This window comes from Mustelus asterias, chromosome 1 (genome assembly GCF_964213995.1).
Source record: "Mustelus asterias chromosome 1, sMusAst1.hap1.1, whole genome shotgun sequence".
In the NCBI taxonomy this organism is placed as follows: Eukaryota; Metazoa; Chordata; class Chondrichthyes; order Carcharhiniformes; family Triakidae; genus Mustelus; species Mustelus asterias.
Genome location: NC_135801.1, coordinates 105,985,290 through 105,999,256, shown reverse-complemented (window position 1 = coordinate 105,999,256; position 13,967 = coordinate 105,985,290). Strand labels below are relative to the sequence as shown.

The following is a 13,967-nucleotide window of genomic DNA, read 5'->3' as shown; positions in this document are numbered from 1 at the left end:
TGAGGGGACATGGCTTTAAATTGAGGGGTGATAGATATAGGACAGATGTCAGAGGTAGGTTCTTCAACTCAGAGAGTGGTATGGGCATGGAATGCCCTGTCTGCAGCAGTAGTGGACTCGCCAACATTAAGGGCATTTAAATGATCATTGGATAAACATATGGATGATATTGGAATAGTGTAGGTTAGATGGGCTTTAGATTAGTTTCACTGGTTGGCGCAGCATTGAGGGCTGAAGGGCCTGTACTGCACTGTAATGTTCTATGTTTTATTCTATTAAATATTTGGATGGAAATATTTGTAGGGCTGCGGAGAAAGAGTAGGGGAGTGGTACTAAGTGGATTGCCCTTTCGAAGAGCCAGTACAAGCCTGATTTGTGTTACGTCATGTTATGATTCTATTAAATGCGTGACCTAACATGACATTTTGGCCTTTCAGCCCCTGGACCTTGCTCCGCCACTTAATATGATCATGGCTGATCTAATTGTAACCTCAAATTTGCCTCCTGCCTATCCCTAATCACTTATCACCCCCTTGCTTAACAAGAATCTATTGACCAGTGCAGTAAAAATATTCAAAGACCCTGTTTCCACCACCTTTTCAGGAAGAGAGTGAAAAATGTTTGTCTCATCTTCATTTCAAGTAGGCAACCCCTATTTTTAAACAGTGGCCCTCCCCTGAATTTTAAATTTTCTCACAAGAGGAAACGTGTCAAAATCCCTCTGGATCTTGTGTTTCAATCAAGTGACCTCTTACCCCTCTAAACTCCAGTGGGTACAAGCCTAGCCTCTCCAACCGTTTGTCTTTTACAGTCTTTTTGCATCTATTTGTTTTATTTTCTGAAAGTTTAACGAAATGGGTCATTCTGTGGTTTCTAGAAGGTGAATTTTATTTAAAATGTTCTATAAGTACCTAGATTCTGAACATTAGATTTTTATCTCTTAAAATATAATACAATGGCAAATCATTCATGTGATAACTATCTTGTCTTCGGCTTTCTACAAAAAATATAAAATGAGTTTAAGTCTGGATCTGTTGATGATCCCGAATCAGGAGGTTGGGAGCCAAATCTTACAATGGACTTTCATAGATATTAAATTGCATAGAATCTGTGACTGATTAAAATTTTCCAATCCAGTTTGACACTCAACACAAACCTCCTTCCACTCCTTTCCTTGTCTCATCTTGCTATTTTATTCCCTTCTTCCTCATGTATGTATTCAGACAATTGTCAAATGCATAAATGATGTAAGCATCAACATTCCCTATGCAGCATATTCCACATACCAGTCTTTTCAAAATTATTCCTATATTCTTGAGTTGACCTCCTTCTGATTATCTTACATTTATGCCTCTTTGTTCTTGACTCAGTCTGGCTTCACATTTACCACATTGAACCTTGATGTAACTTGAGAGATCTCTTACAGGTCTACCACTAGCTTTTTTTAAACGAGAAAAGAACTCCAGATGGTTCTATTATTGATAGCTGCATCATCAATTCTGATTAAATTCAGAAGCATCTTCTGTGTTTCAGTATGGAGGCAAAATCTGCACAAAATAGACCACAGATTATCTGACATATCTGAGACCTGGCTTTTATTCATGCTTGAGATGTGGATATGACTGTTGAGGCTGATTGTCCATCTCTCGTTGCCGTACCACAGTCTATTTCTTATTGTGGTTTGATACAGGGGGCAGTTAAGCATCACCCATATTGGTGTGAAACTGGAGCCACCTATAGGTCAGGCTGGGTAAGGATGGCATGTTGTCTTCCCTGAAGGACATTAGTTATGATTTTATGAAAATCTGACATGGCTAGTGTTTTACTTTTAGATTTCACAGAACTATATTCAGATTCTCAAACTCCCGAAATGAGTTTGGATCTCAAATTGTCTGGAGCAGTAGACTGGTAATTTAGCCACTATATTACCATATTCATAAAAGTAAGTGCAGTTTGATGGGTGAGAGATGATTTGGGTCAAGAGATGAGCAGTAGAGATTTCTTGTTCGTGACTGTGGGTGTTGTTGGCAATGCCAGCATTTATTGCACAACCCTATTGCTCATGAGAAGCTAGTGGTGAAGTGCTGCCGTGAACCTATGTAGCCAGCATGTTGAAGGTGCACTCGCAGTGCTATGGCAGTTCCAGGTCTCTGATCTAGCAACAATGAAGGAATTGTGATATATTTCTAAGTCAGGACCTTGTGTGACTTGGAGGAGAAGTTGCAGTTGACAGTGTTTCCATATGTCTTAATGTCCTTCTCATTTAGAATAAACTCCCTACACAGTGCAGAAGGAGGCCATTCGGGCCATCGCGCCTGAACCAACAACAATCCCACCTAGGCCCTATCCCTGTGACCCCATGAATTTAACCTGCTAACCCCCCTGACACTAAGGGGTAATTTAGCATGGCCAATCAACCTAACCCGCACATCTTTGGACTGTGGGAGGAAACCGGAGCACCCAGAGAAAACCACGTGGACATGGGGAGAACGTGCAAACTCCACACAGACAGTCACCCAAGGCCAGAATCGAATCTGGGTCCCTGGTGCTATGAGGCAGCAGTGCTTGCCACTATGCCACTGTGCCACCCCTAGGTACTGCAGTTGCAGTTTTGGGAGATGTTGTTGAAAAGACTTTGAGTTGTTACAGTGCATCTGGTCAATGGTTATGCACAGCATTTAGGGTGTGCCAGTGCAAGAGGGAGTGAATGTTTGACGTGGCAGGTTTTATTATTCACAGGATTTGGGCGGGACTATTGAAGCCAGCATTTGTTGCTCATCCATAATTGCTCTTGAGACAAATAAATTCCCCAGTGTCTGTAATGGGTTTTGCACTCTGCTCGTGGAACAGAGACAGATTCTCAATTTCTGCTGGTAGAATGGGAAGGATAGCTCTTCTGATGGAATGGGCACCCATCCCTGGCCCCTCCCAGTGGGACGAATCTTTCGGCTCCAGTCCCCCTGAATGCATTGCTTGTCTGTGGCTACTCTGGGCTCTCCCAGTTGTAACTCTGGCTGAACCAAGCTTGTTGCCTTCCCAAGGCCCTGCCCACAAATAACCAGCGAAGGTATCGGAACTCATGACCTGATTCCGGACTGAGCGTCCAGTATTCTCTCCCCATCTCTGTGTCCGCGTTGCTGACAGTCAGCAGCATTTTGCTGGAGTGAGGAAGAGACGAAGACCTGGAGTCTTTTTTGCCAATTTTCACTTTGCACCGTTGAGCGAACAAACAGCAGATCCGTGCGTGTGACAGACCAGCTGGAGTCAAGTCAGCCCACACCCAGAGTCAGCCAGCTCACAACTTAATCTAAAAAAATTATAGATCAAGAATGTAGTCAATCCATATTTCCCATATTCTTATTTTCTTAAAAACGTATTTGGTGTGCTAAATGAGAGGTAGCTGTATGGTACACTATATTCATTCCTCATTTTTAACCACCTGTATGTACTTGAAATGGAGATTAGATAATTGCTTTGCTGAACATCTCAAGTACAATTTTGATCTCTCTATATTTTGCCTCTTTAAATTCCCTACCATTGTCTAACCTTTGTGTTTGGCCTCCTGCTCTGTCCTAATCTAGCTCAATAACAGTCAAGAATAGGGGCAGGAATGGATGCTGCAGGTCCCGGGGTTCAAATGTTTTAGTCGAAGTAGGGAAGGAGGTAGAAGAGGGGGAGGGGTAGCATTATTGGTCAGAGATTGTATCACAGTGTCAGAGAGGAGGTTTGATGAGGACTTATCTGTTGAGGTAGTATGGGCGGAGATTAGAAATAGGAGAGGAGAGGTCACCCTGTTGGGAGTCTTTTATAGACCTCCTAAAAGTTCTAGAGAGGTTGAGGAAAGGATTGCGGAGTCAATCCTGCTTAGGAGTGAAAGTAATAGGGCAATTGTTATGGGGGATTTTAACTTGACTAATATTGACTGGAATTGTTATAGCTCTAGCTCGTTAGAGGGGTCAGTTTTTGTTCAAAGCGTGCAGGAAGGTTTTTTGACTCAGTATGTAGACAGGCCAACTAGAGGTGAGGCTATATTGGATCTGGTGCTGGGAAATGAGCCAGACCAGGTGCTAGACTTGGAAGTTGGTGTGCATTTTGGTGATAGTGACCACAATTCGGTTACGTTCACCTTAGTGATGGAAAGGGATAGGCATGAACCTCGGGCCAGTGGTTTTAGCTGGGGGAAGGGTAATTATGAGGCTATTAGGAGAGAATTAGGAAACATAGGTTGGACTAGGAGATTACAGGGACTGGGAACGTCCGACATGTGGAGTTTTTTCAAGGAGCAGCTACTGCGAGTCTGTGATAGGTATGTCCCTGTCAGGCAAGGAGGAATTGGTAGGGCTAGGGAACCGTGGTGCACCAAAAAAGTTTCTTTGTTGGTTAAAAAGAAAAAGGAGGCTTATGTTCGGATGAGACGTGAGCACTCGGGTAGTGCACTAGAAAGCTTTAGATTGGCTAAGAGGGAGTTGAAGAGCGAGCTTAGAAGGGCTAAAAGGGGACATGAGAAGACTTTGGCGGATAGGGTTAAAGAGAATCCTAAGGCGTTCTATAGGTATGTCAAGAACAGAAGGTTGGTTAGGGCAAGTTTAGGGCCAGTTATAGATGGCAGAGGGAAGTTATGTGTGGAACCGGAGGAGATTGGTGAAGCATTGAACCAATATTTCTCTTCGGTGTTCACGCAAGGGGACATGAATATAGCTGAGGAGGACACTGGGTTGCAAGGGAGTAGAATAGACAGTATTACAGTTGATAAGGAGGATGTGCAGGATATTCTGGAGGGTCTGAAAATAGATAAATCCCCTGGTCCGGATGGGATTTATCCAAGGATTCTCTGGGAGGCAAGAGAAGTGATTGCAGAGCCTCTGGCTCTGATCTTCAGGTCGTCGTTGGCCTCTGGTATAGTACCAGAAGATTGGAGGTTAGCGAATGTTGTCCCATTGTTTAAGAAGGGGAACAGAGACTTCCCCGGGAATTATAGACCGGTGAGTCTCACTTCTGTTGTCGGCAAGATGTTGGAAAAAATTATAAGGGATAGGATTTATAGTTATTTGGAGAGTAATGAATTGATAGGTGATAGTCAGCATGGTTTTGTGGCAGGTAGGTCGTGCCTTACTAACCTTATTGAGTTTTTTGAGAAAGTGACCAAGGAGGTGGAGGGGGGCAAGGCAGTGGACGTGGTATATATGGATTTTAGTAAGGCGTTTGATAAGGTTCACCATGGTAGGCTTCTGCAGAAAATGCAGATGTATGGGATTGGGGGTGATCTAGGAAATTGGATCAGGAATTGGCTAGCGGATAGGAAACAGAGGGTGGTGGTTGATAGTAAATATTCATCATGGAGTGCGGTTACAAGTGGTGTACCTCAGGGATCTGTTTTGGGGCCACTGCTGTTTGTAATATTTATTAATGATCTGGATGAGGGTATAGTTGGGTGGATTAGCAAATTTGCTGATGACACCAAAGTCGGTGGTGTGGTAGACAGTGAGGAAGGGTGTCGTAGTTTGCAGGAAGACTTAGACAGGTTGCAAAGTTGGGCCGAGAGGTGGCGGATGGAGTTTAATGCGGAGAAGTGTGAGGTAATTCACTTTGGTAGGAATAACAGATGTGTTGAGTATAGGGCTAACGGGAGGACTTTGAATAGTGTGGAGGAGCAGAGGGATCTAGGTGTATGTGTGCATAGATCCCTGAAAGTTGGGAATCAAGTAGATAAGGTTGTTAAGAAGGCATATGGTGTCTTGGCGTTTATTGGTAGGGGGATTGAATTTAGGAGTCGTAGCGTTATGTTGCAACTGTACACAACTCTGGTGCGGCCGCACTTGGAGTACTGTGTGCAGTTCTGGTCCCCACATTACAGGAAGGATGTGGAGGCTTTGGAGAGGGTGCAGAGGAGGTTTACCAGGATGTTGCCTGGTATGGAGGGGAGATCCTATGAGGAGAGGCTGAGGGATTTGGGATTGTTTTCGCTGGAAAGGCGGCGGCTAAGAGGGGATCTTATTGAAACATATAAGATGATTAGAGGTTTAGATAGGGTGGATAGTGATAGCCTTTTTCCTCTGATGGAGAAATCCAGCACGAGGGGGCATGGCTTTAAATTGAGGGGGGGTAGTTATAGAACCGATGTCAGGGGTAGGTTCTTTACCCAGAGGGTGGTGAGGGATTGGAATGCCCTGCCAGCATCAGTAGTAAATGCGCCTAGTTTGGGGGCGTTTAAGAGATCCGTAGATAGGTTCATGGACGAAAAGAAATTGGTTTAGGTTGGAGGGTCACAGTTTTTTTTTAACTGGTCGGTGCAACATCGTGGGCCGAAGGGCCTGTTCTGCGCTGTAATGTTCTATGTTCTATAGTATCTCATAATATTCCTGAGTATTCCACCATTTGTTTTACAGCAGGATATTATTGGTTATGTGCGTTATGCGACTAATGAGAAGAAAAGAAGGCTTAAGGTTTTGAATATAGTTTGGAGTGTGTACTTATTTTGTTATTAGGATAAGGAAGTCTGTCTACATTCAATTCAGCATTATCTCTTCTGATTTCAGACCTTCATTTGGATGAATTGTTTCCTATTCTCTCTATATTCTTTACTTTTCCTTGTGTGTATCATTGCTGTACCTTTTATTATTGTCCTAGCTGCTTTGACTGTTTTTAGCTCTTTTGTGTCTTCCTGTTGCTTCTTTGAAATATTTTAAATATCATGAAAAAGTATTCTGCTTTCCTACAAAGCAGTTTACAAGTTGTTTAATCTGTAACCCTCCTAACTGGAGGAATTATCTTGCTTATCTTTGTTTTTGATTTTAGTGAACATCCAAAAGAGTAATTCCGCCTTTTTAGGGAAGCTGATTGGGCTGTTGTATATTTCCATTACTTTCAATTTTCTGTCTCTATATATAATTATATTTTTATGAAGCTGGCTTTGAGTTCTCCTGATGCCAATTACCATGCTTAGCTGAAGGTATGGATAGGAAACTTGTTGCCACCATGTCTCTTTGACTAGTAAGGAAACTTGGGGGGAGTTGAGGGTAGCTTCTCTCATTTCCCTGTTGCAAAGTGATCTACACGTGTTGGTAAGTTTCCTTAATTGCATAACTGATATCGGAAAATGTGGGCAAGATGCTATGTTCCATCGCACTCTCAATAAAAATGCAATGCTTCACTCTTCACTGAGAAGCCATAACCTTCAAGCATGAGATGCAATTTTTAAGTTTATTGTTTAGTTTATTCCTGTGGTTACACATTGGTATTATTTTGGGATTTGTTTAACGCCATAATAAAGTGAAACCATCTTTTGTACTGTTATAACCTGAATCTGCATGACCCAGCACATTTAAAAAAGTTCCTGGGAGAAGCAGCAGAGCCTTGTCAATAGTGGCCTTTTCTATTTGTACTGATTATTTTTAACATTAGCATTTATTTCAAAAGCCTGTGCGATTTACAGCTCACTATTTTGGTATTTTACCTTTTAATTCTAAATGTCTATTTTAGTTTGGATTTTTGAAAGTCTATTTTATGCAGATATTTCACCACAAATGCAACTTTCTGAGAGTTCTGAAGATTGGAATGTAACATTCAGTTTTACCATTTGGGAGTATTTTAAATTGCTTTTGCATAATTTGTTGAATTTTGCTTTTTTTGTGTGGACAGGACATTTTCATGTTCATTACGCGGCAGCTGAAAGGATTAGAAGATACCAAAAGTCCACAGTTCAACAGATACTTTTATTTATTAGAGGTAAGCCACTTCAACCTGTGTTAACATTACAGAAATCATACCTATATATCACACTTAACAAAACTGCAAAAATGTTATTCTGAGTGTAAATTCTATGTTTTAACTTGTAGCTATTACTAAGTTGGAAACGAGCTATATGGCAGAAATGAGTGAAAATGCAAATGTCCCGTCATATGCAGTCATAGCTACTGGAGTTCACGTGACTGGCTTCTGGAACCCCTTCATAATGTTGGCGGAGTTCCAGTCCACCGTCTAGAAAGTGTGTGTTTGATGGAGGACCTCATGAAGGAAAATCCTGAGTATCACTTGAAAGTCAGTCTGTAAAGTATGACCAGAGGGCACAAATTTAGATTGGTGAAAGAAATACTTAAAGCTGACATCAGAAAGAAGAGTTCTATGAACATTATAAACCGGGCTCAAGGAAAAACATTAAGGCATTCAAAATGTTGTTGGTTGCTGAGATGCAGGTGTTGGGGTTCTTGAGGTATGGGTTTTGTTGGATCAAAATGCCTCTTTTACTACCCAATAAGTCGAAAAGACTTTGTGTTAAATGTTTGACCCAGATAAATTATTGCTGAAAACAGTTGATTAGTGTATTCGATCCTGGAGATAACAAGCAGTGCATATAAACCAACATGATTTGTGAATTAAAACTGAGTTTCACTATTACTATACTAAAGACCAAAGCAACGAATACTGTTGACTGCTGGAAATCTGAAATAAAACACAGAATTCTGGAAACAATCAGGCAGGTAAAGCAGCAGTTGAGAGAGAAGCAGCGTTAATGTTTCAGATTGATTTTTCATCAGTATGTCAGATTTTTATTTATTAGAACTTAATACACAGCGTACATGGAATAATGCACAAATTGAAAGGTTTTATGGAAGTGTATGTAAAGTGGTTTGGGGCTGTACTGCACTTGAGCACAAATGCAGAAAAAAGCTGAAATTCTGGGGAATTGAGTGACAAATCCCCCAAATTTGTTACTCAAGTTCCATTAATTTCCTCATTATCGATGTTTTACTTAGTTAATTTTACTTTGACCCTATCCCTGATCCACTATTAATTTCTTCAGGACTTCTGGCAAGCTATCCTCCTTTTCTATTGTAAGTACTGAGGCAAAGTAATTATTCAACATGTCTACCATTACCTCATAGTCATTGATAATATCCCCACTTTCAGTCTTTAGCGGGCTAACATTGCTCCTGACCACCCGCTTTCCCTTTATGTACCTACCAAATTTTTTTTTATTGATCTTGATGTCCCTTGCAAATTTCCTTTCATCCCTTCTAGTAGCTCTTATAAGCTGCTTTGTGGCCCTTTGTTAGTTTTTGTATCTTTTCCATTTGGCAGGATCTCTGCTGTTTAAAATTTTTGTAAGCCCTTTTATTTTTATGCTGTCCCATATCTTTTAGTTGTCCATGGCTGTTTTTGCTGTGAAGTTGTGCTATTCCTACTCTGGTATAAACTGGTTCTGTATTGCAATAATGTTTCTTAAACATTCTCCACTGTTTACTGTAGACGGTCTCAGTCGAATCTCATTAAAATCAGCCTTACCTAAAGCAAAATCTAGTAGTTGATTTGTACTTTTAGCTTTCAAATGCTATGTTGAACTCGATCATGTTATGAACACTGATAAATACACGGATTTAATTAGTAACCGAATTCGCACACAATTCGGTTACTAATTAAATCCGGCTCATTACTAAATCCAATATTGCTTGTCCCCCTTGTTGTATCCAGGAAACTGTCCCAGACACACTCCAGAAAACTTTTTGACAGGTGCTTGTTAGTTAAAATCGATGTTAGTTAAAATTCCCCATTAATACTACACTACCGTTGCACACATTTGCCTAATTTCTGCATTTGTACAATTTAGCACTTAGAGCTGCTACCAGGGGGTCTTTACGCAACACCTATTAAAGTTTTAGATCCTTTTATTGTTGCTCAGTTCCACCCATAAGGTCTCCACTGGATGCTTTCCCCTCATTATCCTCCCTCACCATTGAAGTGATTTTGTTTCTAAGCAGTAAGACTACTCCACCCCTTCTACCATTTTACCAATCTGTCCTGTAAACCTTATAACCTGGTACACTTGCATATACTCAACTCTGAACCCAAGTTAGTATCTGTTGATTTCCCCATAGGTTCCCCCCAGATGATTGTCACGAGAGTTTCCGAACTCCACTCCCAAAAAAACACGCTTTAAAATCTTCTCTCATAATAATACTTTCCCTTAGCAGTTTGCTTTCCAACATCAAGACCAGGTTTTCCAGATGAAACTTTTAAACAAAGCCTACGCTCTACTTTTAACAGCGAATCCAGTCCAGGATTGTACACCGACGCTTCAGGAATTATTGCCTTCACTGATATACAAACTGTTCACAATTGCTTTAACACTTGATTACCAGACTGTATTAAAATAGCATCAGACGTTTCATCTACCTCAGAAGTCTGCTCTCCCACTTTTAATTATAGTTACTGTAATTGTCTTTAACTTTGTTCACTCTTCCTTGAATTCTTCAGAACAATACCTTGGTCTCTGTTCTCTTAACTTCAGTCTTAAGATATTCTTTCTGTCCCAATTCCCTGGCCATCTGGACTGTAGCTTGTTCCTTAGGAAGCTTGCATTTTTGAAATTCCCTTGTCCTGTCCGGTCCGGTAGAGTTGAGAGAGACTCACTTCCCACTGTATTCAACTGTAATATATCCAGCTAAAACTTTAAAAAGATTTTATCCCTTAAAAGGGCCTATAGTTGCTAAGCAACACCCACATGCTGATGCGTTTTATTTATTCTTCACCCCATAGCCCTCTCTAAGCACAACAGAAACACAGTAAGAAGTCTCACAACACCAGGTTAAAGTCCAACAGGTTTATTTGGAATCATGAGCTTTCGGAGCACTCATCTGATGAAGGAGCAGCGCTTCAAAAGCTCGTGATTCTAAATAAACCTGTTGGACTCTAACCTGGTGTTGTGAGACTTCTTACTGTGCCCACCCCAGTCCAACACCAACATCTCCACAGCAGAAACACAATTGGAACTTAATTACCCCAACAGATACAAACACGTATGTCCACCATGAACTAATTATAGGTTTTACCCTCTGGGCACAGAAACATTAAATTAAACCCACTTAAAACTATACCCAATTTCTAATATTTACCAATTCAAGTATAAATCCCTTGAAACTGTCTAAAAATGCCACTGCACTGCTCCATCCCACTGACACTCAATTCCAAGCAGGTGCGGATTTTGAAGTCCGTATAATTTTGATTTTAAAATTGTGTATATTAATGTATTTAACAATGTAATTCTGTTTGCTTGCAAGGTTGAACTTGTGCTGATGTATGGTTTTTCCGAACACAATCTGTTTTGAAGCTATGTGTATTGCAGATACTAATCTCTCATTTTAATTCCATATTGATAATAGTAAACTTGCTAATGTTGTTTTGTTCCATAGAACCTGGCGTGGGTGAAGTCATATAATATCTGTTTTGAGCTTGAAGATTGTAATGAGATTTTTATACAGCTCTTCAGGACCCTCTTCTCAGTCATAAAGTAAGATTTTTAAGTAACATTATGTTTCATCATATTTACTTCTAAAAGTCAGATAAAAGCAAGAGGAAATTATTGGCATTCTTGCTTTTTTTTTGTAACTGAATGTAGGGTGTACCCTGTCTGTATGTTGGGCACAAAGCTATATCTTCCTCTACACCCTAGCTATGATAGTAACACTGCATTCTGTACCTTCTTTCCTTCTTTATGTATGGCATGCTTTTCTGTATAGCGCGCAAGAAACAAATACTTTTCACTATACTAATACATGTGACGATAAATAAAATATAATTCAATAATGAGCCCACCTAGATAAAAATTGGATCTGGCCTTTTTTTTGGTCTGTAATTGCTGCTTAGTTTCTTGTTGCCCTCGAGCTATAGAAATCATAGAAACCCTACAGTGCAGAAAGAGGCCATTTGGCCCATTGAGTCTGCACCGACCACAATCCCACCCAGACCCCTACATATTAACCCGCTAATCCCTCAAACCTACACATCTCAGTACACTAAGGGGCAATTTTAGCATGGCCAATCAACCTAACCCGCACATCTTTGGACTGTGGGAGGAAACCGGAGCACCCGGAGGAAACCCACGCAGACATGAGGAGAATGTGCAAACTCCACACAGACATTGACCCAAGCTGGGAATCGAACCCAGGTCCCTGGAGCTGTGAAGCAGCAGTGCTAACCACTATGAGTTCATTCCAGGCTCATTCAAGACAGACTGAGAATCAAAGTTGACACCTACTGGATTGTTTGACTTCGGTTCATTAGGGCTGCACTATATTTTAACAAATGTATTTGCTGAAATTCAAATACCAATTTTAAATGCGGTTCACCTCGCATAATGATTTTTCAGTTTCTTTCAATGTAATCTCGATATCAGTAAATCAGTATTTCAAATTAATGGAAGTATTTACATAGATCTTCCCCTTGAATGCAGTGCCATGATGTATGCGATATTATCGCATTGAAACTGAGCTAGAAAACAGTCATGCCATCTATCCAGTTATTTTACAAATATCAGTCAGTCTGAATTAAGCTTAATGACAGAAGAATTCTTTCCCCCTCCGGTTTAATGGCTTACGTTACATATTTCACCTGTGTTCAAAGATTGTGACAAAACAAAACTGAAAATTGCAGAGCAATTTGATTTTTGACTGTTTTGCCTACGAGAGGTGACATCAAAGTGCAAATCACAGTAGTCATCTGTCTACTTTGCCTGGCGCAATCGATAGTGCACAGTTTAGGTTGTTACTATTTTCTCAAAAATATAGTAAAGCGTTTGATAAGGTTCCCTATGGTAAGCTATTGCAGAAGATACGGAGACATGGGATTGAGGGTGATTTAGCGGTTTGGATCAGGAATTGGCTAGCTGTAAGAAGACGGGGGTGGTGGTTGATGGGAAATGTTCATCCTGGAGTTCAGTTACTAGTGGTGTACCGCAAGGATCTGTTTTGGGGCCACTGCTGTTTGTCATTTTTATTAATGACCTGGATGAGGGCGTAGAAGGATGGGTTAGTAAATTTGCAGATGACACTAAAGTCGGTGGAGTTGTGGACAGTGTGGAAGGTTGTTGCAGGTTACAGAGGGACATAGATAAGCTGCAGAGCTGGGCTGAGAGGTGGCAAATAGAGTTCAGTGCGGAAAAGTGTGAGGGGATTCACTTTGGAAGGAGTAACAGGATTCCAGAGTACTGGGCTAATGGTAAGATACTTGGTAGTGTGGATGAACAGAGAGATCTCGGTGTCGATGTGCATAGATCCCTGAAAGTTGGCACCCAGGTTGATAGGGTTGTTAAGAAGGCGTACGGGGTGTTAGCTTTTATTGGTAGAGGGATTGAGTTTCGGAGCCAGGAGGTCATGTTGCAGCTGTACAAAGCTCTGGTGCGGCCGCACTTGGAGTATTGTGTACAGTTCTGGTCGCCGCATTATAGGAAGGATGTGGAAGCATTGGATGTGCAGAGGAGATTTACCAGGATGTTGCCTGGTATGGTGGGAACGTCTTATGAGGAAAGGCTGAGGGACTTGAGGTTGTTTTTGTTAGAGAGAAGAAGGTTAAGAGGTGACTTAATAGAGGCATACAAGATGATCAGAGGATTAGATAGGGTGGATAGTGAGAGCCTTTTTCCTCGGATGGTGATAGCTAGCACGAGGGGACATAGCTTTAAATTGAGGGGTGATAGATATAGGACAGATGTCGGAGGTAGGTTCTTTACTCAGAGAGTAGTAAGGACGTGGAATGCCCTGCCTGCAGCAAAGAACAAAGAGAAAAAAGAACAGTACAGCACAGGAAACAGGCCCTTCGGCCCTCCAAGTCTGTGCCGCTCCTTGGTCCAACTAGACCAATCGTTTGTATCCCTCCATTCCCAGGCAAGTAGCAGTAGTGGACTCGCCAACATTAAGGGCATTTAAATGGTCATTGGATAAACATATGGATGATATTGGAATAGTGTAAGATAGATGGGCTTTAGATTGGTTTCACTGGTCGGTGCAACATCGAGGGCTGAAGGGTCTGTACTGCGCTATGTTATGTTCTATGTAAATTCTGAAAAAACGCTTTTCTGTTTATTGTAAGTTAGTGTTAAATCAGACAGTCCATTGAATTAATGCGCCTATATACTTTTGATTTCATTTGTGTTAAGACCATCCGGAAAACTGGTCAAATAGTAATACAATACAAAA

The 13,967-nt window shown here is 41.1% G+C and overlaps 1 protein-coding gene across 6 annotated transcripts in view; it reads left to right on the top strand.

The window, feature by feature from the left end:
* The window catches only part of pds5a (PDS5 cohesin associated factor A), a 226,653-nt gene that overhangs the window by 63,723 nt on the left and 148,963 nt on the right, over positions 1 to 13,967 (top strand). For all 6 annotated transcript variants that reach the window (XM_078216356.1, XM_078216398.1, XM_078216375.1 and 3 more), the window contains exons 4-5: positions 7,639 to 7,725; positions 11,187 to 11,284. In XM_078216356.1, the coding sequence (XP_078072482.1) occupies positions 7,639 to 7,725; positions 11,187 to 11,284 (185 nt within the window). The remainder of the gene's footprint in view (positions 1 to 7,638; positions 7,726 to 11,186; positions 11,285 to 13,967) is intronic.